At 47.8% G+C, this 22,473-nt stretch overlaps 1 protein-coding gene across 2 annotated transcripts in view; it reads left to right on the forward strand.

The window, feature by feature from the left end:
- SMOC2 (SPARC related modular calcium binding 2) overlaps positions 1–22,473 on the forward strand; it is a 190,635-nt gene that overhangs the window by 56,007 nt on the left and 112,155 nt on the right. For both annotated transcript variants that reach the window (XM_032267086.1, XM_032267087.1), the window contains exons 2-3: positions 9,017–9,188; positions 21,335–21,441. In XM_032267086.1, the coding sequence (XP_032122977.1) occupies positions 9,017–9,188; positions 21,335–21,441 (279 nt within the window). The remainder of the gene's footprint in view (positions 1–9,016; positions 9,189–21,334; positions 21,442–22,473) is intronic.

Genomic DNA, 22,473 nt, shown 5'->3' on the forward strand with positions numbered 1-22,473 from the left:
CCTCCCAGAGGTGTTCTGGGGTCTCAGTGTGGTCCTGCCCACTGTTCCTGCACTGAATTTCTCAAACACCTTCTCCCGGTCCTGCTTCTTGCCCTGGTGATTCTGTAGGGACCCTGGGTGGCTATGGGAATGTGGCTCCAAAGATAACTATCTTCACTGAGGCATAGTGCTGGCCAGACACTGCTCTTCTACAAGGCTGCGTGGGTGCACACACGTCTCTGCCCCTGAGGAGGCACCACCCATGGGCTCAGGAGCCCTGAGAGTCCACATCCGTGCATTCCGTGCCCACACAGGTACCGCTTCCCAGCAGCGGCTGAGGGCAAACACAAGTGCTTCGCATTCACCGAGGGGTGTCTTGACTCTCACTGGGACTCTGGATAAGAAGCTAGCACTTTTGTGGCAAAGCAATGAGGACAGTGTCTGAGGCTGCAGGAACCTTCTGGAAACACTTTTAAGTGACCGAAAGCATGGCAAGACCCTCTGATAGAGCAGGCATTGCTTAGAGCGGGGAGGGTCAGCTGTGTTACACTATTTCACAGGGGACTTGTAGAAGCTACCTCGTGCCTCCAAGTTCCTCTGACCTGTACGGATCATGGCTGAACACTAAGGGTAGTTTTTGTCATTGTTACCAGAGATAATTCTTGCATTAAGGCAACACCATCCTCCCTCATCATATGTCATTAGGAAGAATTTTAGAATAACAGGGTTCCTACTGAATCTCCAGTAAACCTAGATCTGGAACAATGAATAACCCAAAAGATTTCTTAACTTATCTCCAGAAATTACTAACGAGGAGCAAAAATGTCCATTTCATCATTGAACTAACATTGATGTGGAGGCAGGAAAGGAAAATAAATAGGAAATGCATGTTTTGGAAAAGGAGAAGAGAGTTGCAGAGCCAGAAGCACAGTGGAGAATTGTCTGTCCCCAGCTGTGGGGCCAGGAAGCTGAACCCACCGTGCGGATGGTGGGTGGGAGGAGGACAGGAGCAGCAGCTCTAGGAAAAGCTGGGTCGTAGACCAAAAGGCAGTAAGATGTCGGCAAATGCACTCATAGAAAGTTCTAGGCTCGCTGAACAAACAGCAAAGACAGCATGGTGCGATCCTAAGAGGGGCTGCCTTGCCCGGCCACGTCTGCCTGCACACCCCTCGGGTCTTCCCGCTGGCTTCAGACTCCTCGCTCCGGCGGCCCTGCTGCACCACTGAGCCCCTGCTCTCTCTTCTGCATCTGCCTCCATCTTTCCCCGGCTTCCTGGAGAAACCTGCTCTCTCTTCTTGAATTTCTAATTTAGCTACCTTTTTACCATGCAGTCCTCATTTTCTCCTTGAAAACAGTCACAGCAGGAGGATCCCTTAGTGTTCACACAGCAGACTTGAAACGGCAAACATGCCCTATGCTCATTTAAATGGTAGATAAGCAGGACCTCTGCTCCAGAGGCTTCTTGCAAATAACATCTTCATATCTCTTCCAATGACTTTCTCACGCACGGTCACGTTTTGTTTCCACAGTCATCTTTGTGAAACAGGCACCACTGCCGTCACCTCCATGTGACAAGTGTAGAGACCGGAGCTTGCGTGGCTCCATGCACGTCCCTGGTCACTTTGCTCTTCTGCCCTCACTGAGGTCAGCACGTTCCCTTCAGCCACAGAGCCTGGCCAGCCCGATAGCCCTCTGTGCCCTGCCTCTGCCCACAGTCACCTTCTGAGTATTTATTGGGTTTGTAGCTGTAATCTAGTCATGCAGCTTAAAACAGATTTATCTCATTCAGTCACTTGCTCTTGGTTTTTAAGTTCCTACGGGAACCCAATAAATAGAACGGAAAGGCAGAAGGAGGTCGGGAATGCTGACGGGACCCACACGATTGGCACTTTCCCAACCCAGTGACTTCACTCAGGCTCTTAAACTCACTAGGACAAGCCGCCTTTGGAAAGTCTTGCCCAGTGTCTCTGGTTCACACCTCGCTTGTTTTATTTTTACTTTTATTTTTTTGAGATGGTGTCTTGCTCTGTTGCCCAGGCTGGAATGCAGTGGCCCAATCTTTGCTCACTGAAATCTCCGCCTCTTGGGTTGAAGCGATTCTCCTGACTCAGCCTCCGATGTAGCTGTGATTACAGGCACGTGCCACCACGCCCAGCTAATTTTCGTATTTTTACTAGAGACGAGCTTTCACCATGTTGGCCAGGCTGGTCTCAAACTCCTCCCCTCAGGTGATCTGCCTGCCTCAGCCTCCCAAAGTACTGGGATTATAGGCGTGAGCCACTGCGCCTGGCCAGCTGGCTTGTTTTTAAATGAGCAGAGAGCGCTCACATCACATCTCCATAGTGAGCTTCCCCTGGTGAGTCTCCGTGCTCCTGAGACGCACCTCGGTCAGCAGGGCTGTGCTGAGGCTGGACAGCAAGTACCTTCCCCGCATGGTGGTTTTCTTCAGGTACTCATCCACCTGTGGGAGAGCTTGGTATTTTATCCTCGCAGCTACCTCAGAGGCGACAAAGTACTCTTACTCTCGTTTTACAGATTAGCAAATTGAGTCTCAGAGATTGCAAAGGTGGAAAAATGCAGACCAGCCTTAACTGTCCTTGCTGCTGGAGAGCCCAGCGACACCAGGCGATGGGACTAGGACCTGACACCAGCTCAGTGTCCCACAGAGGCCAGAATCCAGTACTAACGCTCCCACAGCGAGCGTTGTGAGTGCTGTGACTCCGTCTAGTTCATCAGGGAGGGCCCCAAAACCGCACCACAAAATTGGCAAGATCCTGTGTGGAGTTTGCCCGTGGCCTCGTCTGTCGTGGTGAGGAGACCACACTCCTCAGAACCCTCTGCCGGAGGGCGGAGCCCAGCACTTCCTGTTTTCTGTTTGAACCCTGGTCTCCCCAGGTCCTCAAGGGATGCCAGCGCATTGATTTGAGAGGCACTGGCCACCGCGAGGACACGAGTCCTGTTTTCAGTGGCACCCTTTCCAATTTCTTCCTACTGTTGGCCTTGAAGCATCCATGTCTATGGATTGCCGTGGGATGCCAGCTCACGTGGCTGCTCACCCAGTTTCTCTGGGTTCCTTAGATCAGCGGTCCCAACATTTTTGGCCTGAGGAACTGATTTCATGAAAGACAATTTTTTTTTTTTTTTTTTTGAGATGGAGTTTCACTCATGTTACCCAGGCTGGAATGCAGTGGCGCGATCTCGGCTCACCGCAACCTCCGCTTCCTGGGTTCAGGCAATTCTCCTGCCTCAGCCTCCTGAGTAGCTGGGATTACAGGCACGCACCACCATGCCCAGCTAATTTTTTGTATTTTTAGTAGAGACGGGGTTTCACCATGTTGACCAGGATGGTCTCGATCTCTTGAGAAAGACAATTTTTACACGAACCTGCAGGAAGGTTTCGGATGATTCAAGCGCGTTACATTTATTGTGCACTTTATTTCTATTATTACATTGCGATATATAATGAAATAATCCTAGAACTCACCATCATGTAGAACCAGTGGGAGCCCTGAGCTTGTTTTCCAGCAGCTAGAGGGTCCCATGTGGGGGTGATGGGAGACAGTGACAGGTCAACGGGCATGAGATTCTCAAGAGTAGCCTGCAACCTAGACTCCTCACATGTGCAGTTCACAGTAGGGTTTGTGCTCCTATGAGAATCTAATGCCGCTGCTGATCTGACGGGAGGCGGAATTCAGGGAGTCAAGTGAGCGATGGGGGGTGGCTGTGAATGCAGATGAATGCAGGGTTGGGGACCCCTGCCTTAGACCATCTTTTAGGAAACCCGGATATCCCCCCAAATCAGCTTGACCCACCTTCCCTTTGAGCCGCTCAGGTGTTCCCCCTCGTACAGCGCGGTCATCATTTGTGGATTTGCGTTTCTGCCCTCTGGATTTTCAGCTTCGTAAAGGCAGGCGCTTCTTCGAAATTCCATCCTCCTGGAGGCTGGTAGAATGCCTTTTACAGAGAGGGGTCACTTAATAATTGTTTAATATGTTCACTTGAAGCTGAGTCTGACTTTTGAACTGGAAACATGAGGCTTTGTTCTTAAAGACTGGGAACAAGAAGGCAAAGACCAAATACTGAAGTTAAGTGTTTTTAAAATACAAAGTGGTGCGACTCACTCCCCTCAAATGCTGGATGAATGAGTGAACAAGAGGTCTGTCTCTGGAAAAACCGCGCCGTGGCTGCTGTGCCTGCCTTTAGCATGTCAGCTTTGGAGTGCAGGCTCCGAAACATAATTTCCATCTTTGCATCATAGGTTCAGGTTCCCTGTTCTAAAAGAGAAGGACCCTGTTTTCAGAAGCCCGAGACAGTCCAGGCTTTAAAATGGAGAAATGACTCAAACAAGCCTGAGTCTGCACCACTGTCCCACCTGCCCCCAGATAAGTCCAGAATTGTACAGGCTCTGCACATAGTGGGCCCTGTCGCTGGCGCTGCCCTGTCTTTCGTTCAATCTCATTTCTTCCTGCATGCACCTCCCACTAAGAGGAGGCAAACACGTGGACACAATCTCTTTTCTCTTGGCCTCTTATTTAGAAAGTGCCTGCTTTGGAGAATTTTTTTTTTGAGACAAGGTCTCACTCTGTTGCCCAGGCTGGAGTGCGCTGCTGCGCAGTCATAGCTCACTGCAACCTCCAGTTCCCAGGCTCAGGTGATCCTCCCACCTCAGCCTCCAAAGCAGCTGGGTCCACAGGTGTACACCACCACACCTGGCTAGTTTCCTTCCCCCAATACAGACAGAGTCTCACTGTCTGGCCCAGGCTGGTCTCCAACTCCTGGCCTCCGCAGATCCTCCCCCCTTGACCTCCCAAAGCTCTGGGATTACAGGTGTGAGCCACTGCACCTGGCTTGCAAATCTTACTGCTACAGAATTATGTATTTCAGAGACAAATTTCCTCAATGTTTTCTCATACCATGTGTTACTTCACATAGACAGAGAAGTGTTTAATCAATATTACAAGGAGAAATTTTATACATGTTAAGATTGGAAGAGTGTTTTTACCTGGTTCCTAGATGGTTTAATTTTGTTTTAATATTTTTCTTCTGGCCCAAGCCCAGTAATTTATTAAGAAGAACCACAGACCATGACTTGACCCATCGAGCCTGTCTGACTGGTTCTCTAATGCCTGAGCTACTTGGTGTCCACAAAGATGCTTCCTGCACCCTTTCCTTCCCCCACCTTCCTCACACCTGGCCTCCTTGCACCTGTGCAAATAGTGCTGCTTCCTGGAAATCAAAATAAATGGGAAACCCCTGTAATTTTGAGGTTTTTTTTTAAATAAAGCTGCTCGATGTCAATCGATTGCATTCTAAATGTGGCGGAGTACTTTTTATCTTGAATTAGTGTCAAGACTCTCAAGCAGTTCTTTTAACAGTGAATTATTTGGAATAGGAATATTTATTTTTCTTGAATAGGCTGTTTATGAATGAACACAAGTTAGTTAAAAGCTTATTTTCTTCCACTGTCTCCGGTGAAATGTAATTGCGATTAAACAGGAGGAAGGGGAGAAGCATGTGCATACACTGTGTGAGTTCTTATTCCTGAGAAAGAATGTTTCCATTGTTAGTTCCACACAAGTCAATTATCAAGAATTATGGTCGAATTCCAAATGCTTGGATGCTGGGGGATTTTATTTGATAAAAAAAAAGTCCAGGCTGTCTCTTTCCCTTTAGAGAAAATGATAATTACAGTGTCTTACCTAAGTCCTCAGCATCTCCTCACTTAGGGTTTCAGGAAATGCATAGAGACCACCCCTTAAACTTAAAAATTAACAGGATTTAGGTTATTCCATCTTTTCATCGAGAGTCAGAGACAGCTATTAATGGGCAGGCCCCTGTTTGAAACGGAGGCACCTGGGGCTCCTTGTGAACACTCTGCAGGTTCATGTTTTCTTCCTGGCTTTCCCTCTTTCTCGGGTGCCAAGCTGCCCAGCCCCAGCCAGCTGCGTGCTGCGAGAACAAGGCTGTGAGACCCTCCAGTGCCTTGAGGTGAGGAATGACTCCCATGCATTTTATTTTATTTTTTTTTTCCATTTATTTATTTTATTGCATTTTAGGTTTTGGGGTACATGTGAAGAACATGCAAGATTGTTGCATAGGAACACACGTGGCAGTGTGATTTGCTGCCTTCCTCCCCATCACTGACATCTGGCATCTCTCCCCTTGCTATCTCTCCCCAACTCCCCACCCCCCACCGTCCCTCCCCTATTTCCCCCCAACTGACCCCAGTGTGTAGTGCTCCCCTCCCTGTGTCCATGTGTTCTCATTGTTCAAAACCCATCTATGAGTGAGAACATGCGGTGTTTGATCTTCTGCTCTTCTGTCAGTTTGCCGAGAATGATGGTTTCCAGGTTCATCCATGTCCCTACAAAGGACATGAGCTCATCATTTTTGATGGCTGCATAATATTCCATGGTGTATATATGCCACACTTTCCCTGTCCAGTCTATCATCGATGGGCATTTGGGTTGGTTCCAGGTCTTTGCTATTGTAAACTGTGCTGCAATGAACATTCGTGTGCATGTGTCCTTATAGTAGAACGATTTATAATCCTTTGGATATATACCCAGTAATGGGATTTCCCATGCATTTTATAAGATCAACAGCCTCTCAGTGGGTGGAGGAACTCCCCAACGCACAGCACCTGAAGGTCCCGCCTCCCAGGAGCTGCCTGCCCGCCACGTACCCCTCCACTGCTGGAAGGGCACACTCAATGCTTTTGGTGAAGTGAAAAATGTGTGTTGAGACTCATCAGTGGCAGAATTCAATTGAATGTATTTATATGCCGGCTCTGCCTTTTTTCAGTAAAAGCACACATTTTTGCAAAACCCTGAAAGGCAATGATCTGTTTTCACTTGCCTCTTAGCTAAAATAAGCCTGAATGGTTTTAGCAGGTGAGTTTATTCTCAGGAAAATTAGAGCATGCTGTTTGAAAGGGAACATCTTTGAAAAGTAGCTCCCTCTGAGACGGCAAAGCCCGTCACCTCTGGGTCCCGCTCGTCCGTCCCTTGGCTCCAGGCTTCATCCGCAAATCTGGGCAAGGACACTGCCAAGAAGCTTTGTGAACTCCAAAACACACGGGCTTACCTGTTCTGAGCCATACCTGCCGTGCGCACACGCAGCCACGGTCCTCAGGTCGGGAGCTCTGAGGACCCCGCCTGGATTTCTGGGGAGGGCTGGGGCTCCCACGGTCCATCCGCCCCTACAGCGTCTCCTGAGCGCTCCCTGCTTCGAGTCCAGCTTCAGCTTTTGGCTAATCTTTATTTTTCATTCTTTGTTCAGTGTGAAGTTTTTTTTTTTTTTTTTAAGTATGTGTAACATTGGGCAAGTTATTTAAAGTAGATAAATTTTCATTCAAGAAATCACAGGTTATGATTCTTTCCACTAAAATAAGCCCAAATGATTTTAGCAGATGAGTTCATTCTCAGGAAAATTAGAGCATGTCAGTTATCGAGAATTATGGTTGAATTCCAAATGCCTGGCTGCTGGGGACTTTTTCACTGCCCATCAAGGTCGCCGTAGTTCCTCCAAAGCTTGGGTCAAGATTTATCTTCAAGAGAGCAGAGCAGCCATTTTTAAAAGCACTGAGGCTTAACCCACAGTGGCACTGACAGCCCTAAGTGACAATAATATAAAAGTGAGTGTCAGTTCCTTGCTGAGTTAGCTCCCCTGACATAACCCTCCTGGTGAGCCGCAGCTGCAGAGGGTTAAACGTGGATGAGCTGGGCAAAGCTAACCATTAAACAGAGCCAGCTGGGATGCAGACTTCAAGGGAGCAAGTTTTGTTTTTCTTAAGGAATGCAGCATGCTGAGTTGGCCGATTTCTTTTTTCTCTTCTACTGGTAAAGGAGCACGTTGATGAGGGTCCCAAAGCTTCTGCTGAACCTCGATCCCTTTCCCCCTGCCCAAACTGGAAGAGGTGATGGGTCATCGGAGCAGCGCTCTCTTCATCTCCACAAATGTCCCTGGGTGAACAATCTCCAATAGCCCCGCTCACGTGCACACAGTACTGCCATAGCTCATGCCCTGCAGCCACAGCTCTGCCTCCTCCTCCTTTTAGCACATTGTCTGTGCTCTGTGGATCAGGGAGAACACCCTATGGGGCAGGTGATGGCTTGGGGACCGAAGGCCTCCGGCAGCCCTGATTGTCCCCGAGCACAGGCGCTTCCTCTGTGTCACTTACAGCTTCACCTTGGTGTCTGGTGTTTTGCCTGGGCTGATGGAGGCCTGGACAGGACTAGTGGCTGGACACTGAAAAATACGAGGGGCCAACAAACCCTGATCAGAGGCTTCCCTGGGAGTCCTAGCGAGCTCGGAAGCACGTGTCAGGCTGTAAATCAGCAGAGGGGAGATCAGGGGCCTGGGGCCGCCGCCATAGGAACTGCAGGGTGCACACGTCATTGGGTGGTCTCTATGGCCTGCAGAGAGCATTCCTGTGCCTTACGCATTTTCAGAGAAATACCTAAAAACTTCCTCTGGGTCATGAGTTCACTCATTCATTCAACAACCATTCAAAAAACAATAATCTAGTCAAATTGAGTGCACAGGAATGCGTTCGCAGAATGCAGTTAAAATTGTGTAGTAGCATTTAAATCAGGAAGGTTCCCTCCCAGTTCCAGACAGTGGACATTCCTGACCCTTGTCACTTCCAAAAGAATGGTTCAGTGTGGTGGTGGATGTGGAGGCAAAGCAGTCAGTGAATTCACAGATTAAAAGGAAAACATTGCTACTCAGGCCACTGGAGTAAGTTAGACACACGTGCATCCACTTCAGAGATCAGCGATTCACATGTTGTTCTGTGTCAGATGGCCAATGTTGATGTAGAGAATCTCCAAATTATCTAGGTTTTTGAAACAGACAATGGCTTAACGTTTTCAGAGGTGCACGTGGTGCTTCCGGCAGGGGTAAGAACCGGGTGGCGTTTTTCCTCAAGGCTCTCTTCCCTGACCGGGAAGCTGGCCTGAGACAGCCTTCTGTTCTCTGCTGCTCCGAAGAATGTGTCTTTAAATTTGTCTGGCTTCTTTTTTTCTCTTTCAAGTTTTTGAGAGTTGATCAAGACAAAGACAAGGATTGCAGCTTGGACTGTGCGGGCTCGCCCCAGAAACCTCTCTGCGCATCTGATGGCAGGACCTTCCTTTCCCGTTGTGAATTTCAACGTGCCAAGTGCAAAGACCCCCAACTAGAGATTGCATATCGAGGAAACTGCAGAGGTGAGCTGCTATTTGATCGTTCTTCTTAAGATGGGTAAATCCGTCCTCAAAATGTATGCAAACGCATTTTCATAGTTGTAATGTTTTACGTTTACAAACGAGTTTATGTTTCATTTTTTTCACAGCATGTAAGGAAGAAGAGTATTTTCTATGCATTTTAAGAGCAGCATATTTTTTTACTTGTCTAATATTCTTTTCTTAGACTGTCTTATGCCATTATGAAAGAAATTTATCAAAATACTTCAGTTTTTTCCTGCTGTGCCAGGTATGGGGCACAGTAGGTTGGCAGGTAGACCCTCCAGTTCGAGCCCCTGGGAAGATGATTTTGTTATACATCTCAGGGCACAAGACAGAATGGTGCTGTGGAGCCGAACGTCCTGTTCTGGTTCTGCGGTCAGATGCCGTTTCTAAAGTGCTTATCATATGATGGGGTTGTCCTCCCCACATGCTGCGGGAGTCATGAAGACTGGAGCAGAAGCCTACTCAGAGGATCCTATGCGGTCCGACAGAAGAGGCCAAGAGGGAAGTGGTGGAGCCAGGCTGGCAGAGCTGAGTGCTGGGACCTGGACTTGCACTCACCTGTGGGAAACTGAAAGACACAGGAATTTGTGGGCAGAACAGGGATGCAAATTGCCGTTCTGCATGGCACATGCTTCCCTGAGCTCCCCAGGCTGCCCCCCCGGCGCCCACCTCGTGCCTTTGTCCAGCTGCGCCAGGCCCCAGCGTCACCAACACGATTGCAACGAGTCTTGCTGTGCGGAAGCCCTGGAGTGCTTTAGAAAGGACCACAAATGGAAGGGGTGAGCTACTTTCAAAGGAAAAATAGAACTTTAATTCACTTATTAACCTCAATAGGCTGCTGGGATTGCAAGGAACAAAATGCAGTGAAAAAGTATTTGATTCCTACTTTACGTAAATGAAGTGCAGTGGCAGGATCGTACCTGAATCCCAGACACAGAGTTTAAAGATGCTGAAGTGAACTCAGTGGGACGGGTGTGGCAAGGACCACAGCATGTGGCCTAGTGTGGTTGCTGCCTGCTCACGGGACCCACCACACACCTCAGGATCCATTGCAGAGAGCCGGGTTCTGGGCACACACCTGTTTGAAACAGCTCTTGGGAACTCTAGAGAACCACTTTCTATAGCCTGAGGGAGCACCAGCCCCTTTTCAAAACAGCCAATAGCTGCAGGGTCAATGGGTAGCATGGGCGATGGTGCCACCCAAACACTGAGGAACTGACTCCATCCAACGTTAGCTCAGAGAAAATAACAATGCTTGGAAAATGTGTTAAAGAGAAAGAACGATATATATAAATTTTTCTTTACCAGAAAAAAATAGTTTGTTAAAACACAGATTTGAAATATCTTTCTATAAAAAAGTCCATAAAAGTAAGGATAACACCATTACAATGGAAAGCATTTGACATTCTTTCACTGAATTATATATGTACTTGTATGCACTATCTACATGAAAATCCCTGTTGAAACTTCGACTACAGAAGCAGCAATACCTGCTCCAGCTTTCTTTGTGGTGGTAGGGAAAATAGAATATACCATTCAAAGTAAATGATGTTTTGTAAATGACTGAATTTTTTCCTAAACACCCATTCTTATCTCAAGGAAAAGGAAAATAATTTGTTGACTCGAATCTGTCTGAAGTTCTATAGATCTATATCATTAATTTGTCCTTATAGGTTTTTTTCTTTTCTCAGTAGACATTTAGGTTTCAGTAAATTGTATATGATTTTAGTTTTAATTCCTCTGGTGAAAACTTGGATGAAATATCTTAGATTCATTTAATGGGAGATACACACACATATACACATACATACACACACACACACATATATACACATACACATACGCACACATACACACATACACATACACACGCACACATACACACATACACATACACAAACACATACACATACACACACATATACACATACACACACATATACACATACACACCTATACGCATACACATACACACACATACACACATATACACATACATACACACACACACACACACATACACATAAACTCTTAGTTTATTCAAGTGGACAACATCAGGCACGTCACTTGCATAAAGAGACCAGCCGGCAGGCTTTGTGTGAGCAGAATGGCTGTTTATGCACCCGGGAGCGGGCAGGCTGAGTCAGAAAAGAGGGTCCACAGAGGGCAGTGGGAGAGGAGCTGGATTAATAGGTTGGGGCAAGCGGTCACTTAAAGGTGGTGATCTGTCTTGGGAAGCGGAGGACGTCATGGGATGCATGGTCACAAGGGTAGGGCTCATGTATTACAAACAGGCGTGATCATAAGGGTGGGGGTATTGTTTGCAAGCAGAGGGGAGGGTGCGGTAAATTACACAGTTACGGGGGTGGGGACTTGAGAAACCCAGTGTCCAGGGCAAATTCCACAAGGCTGAGCAGGAACAGCGGTTGCAGGTTGCAGGGGGAGAGCAATTAGTTGAGGCAGAACAAGTTGTTTCACTTCTTTCTGAGGCCACCTGGTGACTTGTGGTTACTTCAGGTTCCTGGCTCCTGGGGACCATCCTGAGGTGTGCGTGTGGGTCACCAAGGCTATGATGGCCAGGCTTGGACTCGGAGGCCTGACAGACAACTGATACTTCCTGTGCAGCATTGTTCTGTGTGATTCTAAGTTTTATGATTGATTCGCTTCAACCTGTTTCTTTTAAGAAGTTCTGACATTGACTGGATATTAATACATTTGGTAACCTGATGTTTTCTTCCTACTGAATGATTCCTTGAAGAGAACTGAGGCTGAGAGTGAGTCCGCGCTATTCTCTGTGAGATAACGTCTCAGGGAGCTCGTCTCTCTTCATGTGATTCAGTTCAGCAGTGGGTGCCCCAAAACTCACCACTCTGTAAGAATCTTTGTTCCTGGCAGCATCCGCTGGATGGGAACTGACCGGCCTGCTTCTAGCGCCGGAAATGGCTTCACGTGAGAATTTCAATAGGACCCCAGACACTCCCAACACCCAGCCTGTCTTCAGACCTTCCTATGAGGTAGATGGCTGGGGCAGGAGACCTCCCTCCACACAAGGGACAGGCATGGGGCACATGTTGGGGTGCACAGGGGGCCCTCAGGGGCTCCTCCAGAGTCTGGTGGTGCTTACTTCACGGGGTCATAAACACAGGACCCCGAAGTGCTGATCCCACCTGGCTTCCCTAGCCGGCCCCAGTGCTACAGATTGTTTACTCTGCATCTGAGAAAGAACAAGTCAGTCTGTTTCTTTGGAGATGAACTATTTGAAGAAGCATCTTCCAGACTCAAGAACACACCCCCCCAAGAACAGTGTGTTTTTCTCCACATTTTGTCCTTCTACCACGGACACGCTGCTGCTACGGCCCCTGCATCGTTGGCCAGGAAGGACAGTGGTGCCCTGGACGGTAGTCCTGGGATTAACGGGTCTTCCAGCATGCCTCACCTGGGAAATCACACGCCCGTGGGTCACGGGAAGTCGGCGCAAAGCCAGGAGTGTGGGTTGAAGGAAGCATGTTCTTCTCGCCTTTGTGTGTGACTGCTGTGTGTGAGCCACACTGCAGAAACACTCAGATGTGAATTCACGCCTTGGCTGAGTTATAAATCTCAGCTGTGTGTGCTCAGAAGAGAAACAATTTAAGAATAAATTTAAAACCAGATGATGCACTCTTCAACGAAGCGATAGACTGTGAAGGCTTCAAGTGCGATAGAAGTGGGGAGCCCACAGCACCTCATTAAACCTGGAGTTTTATCTTCCTCTTTCTTGCCCTGTTCCCTTACATAAGCCCCGTCAGATATTCTGCTGAAAGGGCGCGAGGAAGCCTCTGCTTTAGCCGCAGACTCTGAGGAGGAGCCCGTGAGGGATTTTGTAGACACTCCGGGTAGCAACTCTACACCTGCTGCTCCCTCTGGCTCGTGGGTTTTCAGGTGTCTCCCCAGCATCTGACTTCAGGCCTCTGCCATACCCAGCTGCAGGGTCAAAGTGAGGTTCTCTTTGGGCAGGGAGGACAAATGTCAGTTAAACACAGATGTCATTTTTGGTAGTATTCGTTAGTGTATTTGTTCCCTCATCTCAGCTAATTTTTCTGGATGATTATTTCAGTGGGAATTCTCCTGTGTTACTGAAGAACTTTTACACCGTAAGCTTATGATGCAAAAATATGATAAGGGAGAAGCAGGCAGAAATAAAATGAACCTCACCAAAGTGAGTCTCACTTCATCTGAAAAGGTTCTATTGGAAAGAATGCACCTGGAGTCTCCAAAATCTCACGTGTGTGGTGCTGTAGCTGCCAAGGCAGCAAACATCAAAATCAGTCTGAGGAAATACTGCTCAGCGTGATTCTAGATCTTGAAATAACTGGGTGCCCTGCTTCTCCGGTAGTCTAGATTTGGCATGGGGGCTGGGACTCAGAGAGGCTCCATCTGCTTTTCGTCCACGTGTGGCCTCGAGTTAAGTCTGTTCCCTGCTGGGGGCTGCCTTAGAAAGGGACTTCCGGCTCCCATCTGCAGTTGGAGTTTTCCTAAAGAGGCAGCCTTGCACCTGCATCCTGGCTCATGGCGGAAGCCTGAGGGGCTGGGCCATGCTGTCAGTCACCCATCCCAGCATCCAACCTGTCCCCGCGCTGCAAATGCAGCAACAGAGGCTCCAGGGGACCAGGAGCAAAACACACTGAGCCTAGGACAGGTGAGAACAGACACGGGGCTCGGTGTCACTGAGCAAATTGTGCTTCTGTTTCCCTCTAAGAGTGTAGAGATTGCAAATTCCATAACAAAACCCAGGTTGAGAACTTTCCTCCCTGAAGGTAAAAGAGGGAGCCCAGGATATTCCCTTTAGATCATTCGTGTAATACGAATAAACATCCAGGTTTTCTCTGCGTGGTTCCTGGAGTTGGCGCTGGCTGGTGTCACACAGCGTCACCTTGGCACATGTGAGGCTGCTGCTGTCGTATTTCAGGGCATTTTTACATTTTTGGTGAATGACAGTTCTGTAGGCCTGTCTCTTTTGGATGTACTATTTGGAAACAATTAAAATAGTTTAGTCCATGTTTAATTAAATTGGATTTAAAAGTTTTGTGTGTTTATGTGGGTGCATGAGTGCATGTGTGTGTATGAATGTGTATGTCCATGTGCTGTGTGTTTATGTGCGTGCATGAGTGCATGCGTGTGTCTGTGTGTATGAGTATGAATGTGTGTGTTCATGTGGTATGTGAGTGCATGTATGCATGTGTGTGAATGTGTTCATGTGGTGTGTGAGTCTGCAAGTGTGTGTGTTTGAAGGTGTGTGTATGCATGTGTGTTCATGTGTGTGGTGTGTGAGCATGTCTGTGTGTGTGTGCATGCGTGTATGTGTGCATGTGTGTGTTCATGTGTGTGAGCATGCATGTGTATGAGAGTGTGTGTATGTGTGTGCATGTGTGCGTGTGTGCGTGTAGGTGGTGAGTGTGCATGTGTGTATGTGCACATATGTGTGAATGTGTGTCCATGAGGTGTGTGCATGAGTGTGTGAGAGTGTGCATGTATGTGTGAATGTGTGTTTATGTGGTTTGTGTGTGTGTGTGTGAGCATGTGTGTGTGAGTGAGCATGAATGTCTGTGTTTCATTTTCTGTCCTGGCCTCCCAGGTCCCGTGCTTATCCCTGGCTCCACTCTTTCTAGGTGGAATTTCCTTCTTCCTGCAGACGCAGCTATCAGAAGCAAGTTCAGCTGAATCTGCGCTTGTGTCTTGCAGAAACTCTACCCAGATTATGTTGACCTTAACCTGCTTATGGTATTTTCACACATCTGATGTTTAGGAGTGCCTTCCCCACAGACCAGAGCAGGTGTCGTGGGACCTTCAGGGCCTTTGCTCTCGTGTGCAGCCGTGACCAGCAACACAGCGGGATGTTCCTGGAATGTGGCACATCAAAGGGCCCTTTCCTGGGTTTGCTTTGCGCTGCTACGAAACTCAAGACACCGGTGGAGCAGGGGCCTCTCCACACAGCCTAAGTAGCTTCTGCCTTCCGGAAGGTTTTACTGACCTTCCTGCAAAGGATTTGCTGGCCACCTACACAATCATCTATTTCGATCTATGGAAAATCATGGTTATTAATTGTCATAGAGATGGGTATGATCGTTGTTTCTTGTATAAATATTGTCAAGGCTGTCTGAATACCATAATATAGTCTTGCAGTGGTTTGCAGTTTCTCTTAATTTTCTCTTTACAATTTGGCAATCTCAGTTACATATTTAGGGATTTCCTGTTATAACTTTGTTTCTGCCTCTATGCATTTAAAATGAGAATACTTACACAAAATGAAAACATTGTTCCTGTCTCCCTTAGCTCTGAAATAACATCGTTCTAGTTATGGTCGAGGGAGGGTTGGAGGGGCGTGCTAGTCTGTTGCTATGGGGATGCAGTGTGCTGCTTTTGCAGGCCGAGGGCTGCAGATCACTGGGGGTGGGAGCTTGCTGCAGACCTGCTGGCCCATGTCACTGCGCCTCCGTCTATATTAGGGTGAAAAGAATACTTCAGTTCTGCTGGAGAGCACTATAGCACAGCATTCTTAGCTTTCCTGTCGCTGGCCTTCAAAATTACGGGTGGGCAAAATATTACAACTTTTAAAACACAGTATCTGCCTTCATTTGACTCCAAAAACAATAAAAGCGATGCAACTCTGAGGGCTGTCATTGCTGTGACCATTGTACAAAGACACCACGTGAGTCCTCCGCCTGGCCGCCTTTTGTTCATTCAGCCTACGACATTCCCACAGCAGCCCTGTCCCTGCCTCCTGCACTGGGCCACGGGGAGACGGCAGCGGAAGCTGACCCTGAGCTTGAAGGGTTTACGTGGCCAGGGCCATAATCTCAGCATTCAGTGACGTTGAATCTCAGCCAGATCCAGAGTCACTGCATCTGTCGACCAGAAAAGCATCCAGGCTAGCTGCTCATCCTTTATCGGATGAGTGAGATGCCACCATCATTACCTATGTCCCAAAGTTTTCTGCCTATTGCTGTAGGAAGCTGAGCGGCATCAAAGTCTTGATGCAGCATCTCTAGTGTAGACGGAAGACCAACAGGAAGAGTTTCTGTGATTCATTCTTGCCTAGCTTAGCATGATTATGTTATTCTATTCCGTTATAGACAGGGGTCCCTGAAAGAGGAAGTCTTCGGGCTTAGGACCACCGAATTCAGCATCCCCTGTGAATATCACTGCTTCATGTCCTGTTTTGAAAACGTTTCTCAAAGATTACTTTTAACCGTTCCTTTTAATTGTTGCTCTCCAGAATTCTTCTGTGGAAAATGTTCAGCAAAGCAGTCTCTGCTGATTCTTGTCTAATCCTGTTTTGAGAGATTCTAGTGAATTAGGGAATTATTTGCTTCCTGTTTAAAAGAAAATACTCATCCCAAGTCACCATTATAAAACACTTCTGTTCATTTCTACTTTGTAGTGAGCATCACATTTTAATAGTTTCCATGATATGTCTTTTTTTTTTCTTTTGAGACAGAGTCTCACCCTGTCACCCAGGCTGGAGTGCAGTGGCATGATCTCGGCTCACTGCAACCTCCGCCTCCCAGGTTCAAGGGATTCTCCTGCCTCAGCCTCCTGAGTAGCTGGGATTACTGGTGCCCACCACCACACGTGGCTAAGTTTTATATTTTTAGTATAGATAGGGTTTCACCATGTTGGCCAGGCTGGTGGTGAACTCCTGACCTCCGATGATACACTCACCTCAGCCTCCCAAAATGCTGGGATTACAGGTGTGAGCCCCCACTCCTCGGCTCCATGACATACCTTGGTACTTAAACAAGTTTGTGATCTCACTGGTGCCCCATTTTATTTTATAACTGAAAGAAAGAAATCATCATTAAACAGGTAAAAATAAATTGCTTACACGATTAATTATCATTAACGAAAAATTCATCAAAATATTTCTGTTAGGGCTAGGCGTGGGGGCTCACGCCTGTAATCCCAGCATTCTGGGAGGCAGGAGGATTGCTTGACACCAGGAGTTCAAAACAAGCCTGGACAACAAATCAAGACCGCATCTCTACAAAATTAAAAAATTAGCCACTTATGGTGCTGCTTATGTTTCCAGCTACTGGGGAGGCTGAGGTGAGAGGATTCCTTGAGCTCAGGAGGTTGAGGCTGCAGTGAGCCGCGATGGCACCACTGTGCTCCAGCCTGGCTGACAGAGACCTGTCTCTAAAACAAAAACAAAACCTGCTGTTCGTGATGCCTCGCTAAACAATGATTAATTCTTTATTTATAAAGTCCTGGCTCTTCAGGTAAGAGCAAAGCTTTTCTAAAAATGTATGACAAAATTCACATCAGAAAGTTTTTCTTTTGTCTAGTAGAAAGTGACAAAATTCTTCAATAAGAAGGAGATTAACAATTTTATTTAATTAAAGTATTAACATTACAATTTCCAGCTGAGTTTTCCTTTGAGGTAGATACTGATTATAGTAAAAATAATACCGTGAGCAAAAGTACTATGACAGCATTTTATCCCAGTCAAATGTTTACAACAATTTTAAAAAGACAAAATAAATTCTGGGCAGATGGTGGAGTTGAAAGACTGGTCCCTGTTGGCTGGACAAACAGCGGTTCAGCACTCTGGCAGACAGCAGACACTCCCTCCGTAATTAAACGCAGACCTGCCGTGTGAACCATCATTTCTACGCTCTCGTTTCTACTTTCCACCCAAAAGACTTGAAAACAAGTGTTCAAACAAAAACTCACGTGAATGTTTGTAACGGCATTACTTACAATGCCCAGAAGATCCTAAGTGTTCATCCATGAATGAATGAATGAGTGAACAAAACATGGTCCGTCCATACAATAGAATATTAATCAGCTGAAAAAGGAACGCAGCTCTGAAACATGCTGTAACTGACATGAACCTTAAAAACATGACACTAAATGAAGGAAGTCAGACACAGAAGGATACCTCGTGTATGATTCCACTGACAGGGAATGCCCAGAATAGGCAGATTCGTTGAGACAGGAGGGGGATGCATCGTTCTAGCGGTCGAGGTGAGGGGGAAATGGGGAATGGCTGCTTCATGGGCACAGGGTTTTCTTTTGAGAATGAGGAGAACGTTCTGGAACTAGGCAGAGGTGGCAGTTACCCAGCATCGTGAATGTGTGAAATGCCACTGAATTGTTGACTTTAAAATGGAGAAGATGGTAAATTTTATGGATGTGTAGTTGTACAGTTTTTTTTTTTTTTTTTTTTTTTTTTTTGAGACGGAGTCTCACTCTGTTGCCAGGCTGGAGTGCAGTGACACAATTTCGGCTCACTGCAACCTCCACCTACCGGGTTCGGGTGATTCTCCTGCCTCGGCCTCCAAGTAGCTGGGAGTACAGGCCCGTGCCACCACACCCAACTAATTATTATTATTATTTTTTTGTATTTTTAGTAGAGATGGGGTTTTACTGTGTTAGCCAGGATGGTCTTGATCTCCTGACCTCGTGATCCACCCACCTTGGCCTCCCAAAGTGCTGGGATTACAGCCACCGTGATCAGGTGGCTTGAGCCACGGTGCCTAATCATCACACAGTAATTTTTTAAATCATGTAGCTTATGTTCTGGGGATTTAATAATCAAACAGTTGACATACAGTGTTCAGAGTGAAATGTGAACAAGGCCACTAACAGTTAGGGACCTGCTTAATTTTTAACTTAACCCCAAGAATCATGCAGAGTAAGAATATATTAAGAAGAGACATTTATCATCCGTAAATAAGGTTTCCAAGGGACAGTCTTGAAGCATCCTATTTTATTCTTTCAAAGTGATTAAAAAGTTGGAAGTAGTATAATTTTCAGGGTTAATATTTTGGTCTTTATGAAGGGGGGCATTTAATTCAGCCTAAGGCGTGTCTGTATCAAGCTCATAATGCCTTAGAGTGACAATGAGAACAGCCAGGGCGGTGACTATTTCTAGGTGCTAATTCCCCAGTGATGTTGTGCCTCTGGGTGGAATGGTCCTTGTTGGCTGCTATTCAGCCTCTTCTTGGGGTAAAGATCTTGAGCCTGATAGAACACAAGATATCCAGAATAAGGAATAGCAGATCTGGGGAATAAGCAGCAAGAGTGTAGCAGTTTTGCTTAATAAGATGACTGCAGATTTATTTTGAGGGATGATTTATGCGGGCCCTGTAATTTCATGCTGAGTCTTAATTGTTTCCTGTGATTACATAGTCTGCCATAGGCTAGATATAAACTTGGAATTTAATATTCTGTTAAACCCAAGAGCTGCAGGTTTCAGAACCATCTGACCAGTGGCAAATGCGAAGTCTTTAAAAGAGGGCCAGGCCAAGAATGAAGCCCACAGGGGTCTGGAAAACTTACGCTTTTTTGGCATGCTCCATGACGGCTCAAATATTAGAAATAATTTATAGCTCCATCCTTACCCTCGCCGAGACCTCGCAAGCTGGAACTCCTATCACTTTTCCTTTTTAGACAGTCAAAACCACAGGTTATACTAAAAAATGAGGACCGACGTCCAGCAAGGCAGTGATTTCTCCTCAGCTCAAACACAGACTGCATTAAAACCACATGTTGCTGAGTGCCGGCTGGCCAGGCCAGACTCTAGAATAAAGCTGAAAGGTGGAAGCCGGGACGGAGGAGCCTTTGCTCAGCTACAGAGAGGCCCGTACCACGCAGCATGTGGCCGGTGGGTGCTCTGCAAAAGCCAGGGAGGAGCCGCCCCCAGGCCCTGGAGCACTGTTAGAGGCGCAGGCCCCAGCATGCTGTGACAGGCGGGGCCCAGGGCTGGTCCGCAGATCAGATCGCGTTTCGCAGCCAGCACCCTAACCACCAGGGAGTCAAAAAGTCACCATCTGAAGAGGGAAATGAACAACATTTGAGGCAGGCTTCTTGGAGTTGAGAGGGCCTTTGTGCCCTCTCAGATGTAGGCACTTGTGATTTCAATCTGGCAATACTTTTTTTTAAAAAATGAAAGTCATTCTTTTCAAGTTTTAAAGTTCAAATGAGCTACATTGTGTGATGGTCCAAAGAAGCGAAGCATGCATGTGTAGTCAGCTTCTGGGGCCCGGGGCCCGTGGCAGCGAATGTGACATCTTCTCCTGCGTGGCCCGTGGTGGCGAACGTGGCATCTCCTGTGCAGCCCATGGCGGCGAATGTGACATCTTCTCCTGCTCTGGAAGGCTGTTCTTAGGACAAAGCCTTCTCCCCCTGGCGCCTCTGAAAGATGGGCCTGGTTGGCGCTGGGCTCACGGCTTTGCTGGGCTGGAAGGCCGAGAGTGGCTGCAGCCAGCAACCGACTTTGTGGTCCTCACATGTCTTAGCCCCGTCCTGATGGTGCAGAGGAGGGAGAAACAAGTCCTGCTCATGGCACGTGCGCATCCTGCATTACTGGTTTTCATGTCTCCGTATGTCCAAATTAGTTTTTTCCCACAGTGAGCTTAGACATTGTGCCTTCTGTGATATCACAGTATTGTCGGGATGGTGGGGTGTGAAGCGTCTGGGGCAGAGGATGAGGCTTTCTAAGGAGACGCGACCCTTTTATCCACCTGATGGTAGGATTTCCATGTGAAGTGGGAAGAGCCAGGACGGGAACTGAGAAACAGGGAGAAGAGAGCAGGTGTCCTCTCCTGTCGAGCTGGTCTCAGCAGGCCGGCTGTGGCTGCAGCTGCTGTTGGAAGGCCCTCACCGTGAGTCCTGAGACCCCTGCCCCTTGGTCAGTTCTCTTTGGTCTGTTTTTAACAGTGGCATGTAGCTCTGCCCACCCTCTGTGTCTGTACTTGATCCCGGTGTGTTCAGGTGGATGTCCTTGAACCTGCTGGCGCCTGCCTGTGCCCCACCAGACAGCTGGCATTTCCTCATTTTCAGGAAGCAGGGGCCAGCTGCTTTCCCCAGGGATAAGCCAGAAGGCCTTCTGAGCCTCAGTGTCCTCATTCATTCAGTGTGGAGAAGAATCCTGCCCTTCCTGCCCGGGACTTGCATCAGATAGGACCAGACCTGCATGTGACGGGCACCTGCCCTTCTTCTGGGGGGCCCTTTGCTGAGCGCCCCTTCCGGCCTCCATGTCCTCAGCACTCCTGCCTGACTCGCCTTTGCATCGTTCAACGTTCCCATCTATTCTGTCTTCTTCCCATTGCGTAACCGCTGCTCCCCCCTGTTCTTCCCTGCAGACGTGTCCAGGTGTGTGGCCGAAAGGAAGTACACCCAGGAGCAAGCCCGGAAGGAGTTTCAGCAAGTGTTCATTCCAGAGTGCAATGGCGACGGCACCTACAGCCAGGTGACATCCTCGCTTGGGAGGTTCTGCACCTGGGCAATTGGGGGGCCGTGAGGCGGGTGAGGGGAGAAGGCAGGTTGAGGGAGCCACACAGCAGCAGGGTTGTTGTATGGGGAGATCGTCCTTCTGCATGTTAGGAGGTCATTCATAATGAGCCTGTTTGGCATAAATAGACACATAAATGAATGTATGTGTTTATTTCTTAGTGGGTGCAGGTATTTATATCATTGCTGCTGTCATTCCCAGCTTCATTATGATGAAAGTAGCACAGGAAGCTTCCGTAGTGAGGCCAATTAGACCATGTTAACCTGGCTTGCTGCTTAGAATTTAATTTTAGTTTAATTTTAATTACGGAGAGCACACACTAAAAGTCAGTGTCTGTGCCAAGAGTGAACTCCAGGATGGTCCAGCCCAACCTGACGGGCCCACCGACCTGGAGCTCAGCCAAGTCACATTCATGCTCAGGTTGTCAGCTGAAGGCACTGCTGAGAAAGTCACCCACCTCTCCGTTTGGAGTGTGTCAATGCTGTTATTCCTTACTGAGGAAAAGCAAAGTACTAAAATGCGATGCTGACGCTCACGGGGTGGAAGGAACCACACAGGGTCTTCGCTTTGACACGCCTGAGGCCCAGCAGGTGACGATGTGGGGCCTGTGTGTTTCAAGGCCTCACTTGCCCTTTGGGAGCTGGAGGAAGTGGCTGCTTTGGCAGTGGTTCTAGGGCGAGCGGGTGGTACAGGCTGCCAAGTGAACACTGAAGAGGCTGAGGGTCCTCTTCTGGCTCTGCAGTGGAGAGCTCCTGACCTTCCCGGGCCTCAGTTTCCCCATTTGTAAGATGAGGGCTGGGGCTCCATCTGGAGGGCGGTGAGGATTAGGGACTTCACAGCTAAGGTGTCTAGCACACACTAGCAGCCAGTAAAGTGCTGATTTGGGCCACTTTTATCCCTAAAACCCTGGGGTCAAGACCTGCACACTTCCGTTACTGAGGACTCACATGCAGCCACAGAGGTGGCTGCGGGTATCCCAGGACCGGTGTG

The sequence above is a fragment of the Sapajus apella genome, unplaced genomic scaffold, assembly GCF_009761245.1.
Source record: "Sapajus apella isolate SASKATOON/1434 unplaced genomic scaffold, GSC_monkey_1.0 scaffold165, whole genome shotgun sequence".
NCBI classification, from domain to species: domain Eukaryota; kingdom Metazoa; phylum Chordata; class Mammalia; order Primates; family Cebidae; genus Sapajus; species Sapajus apella.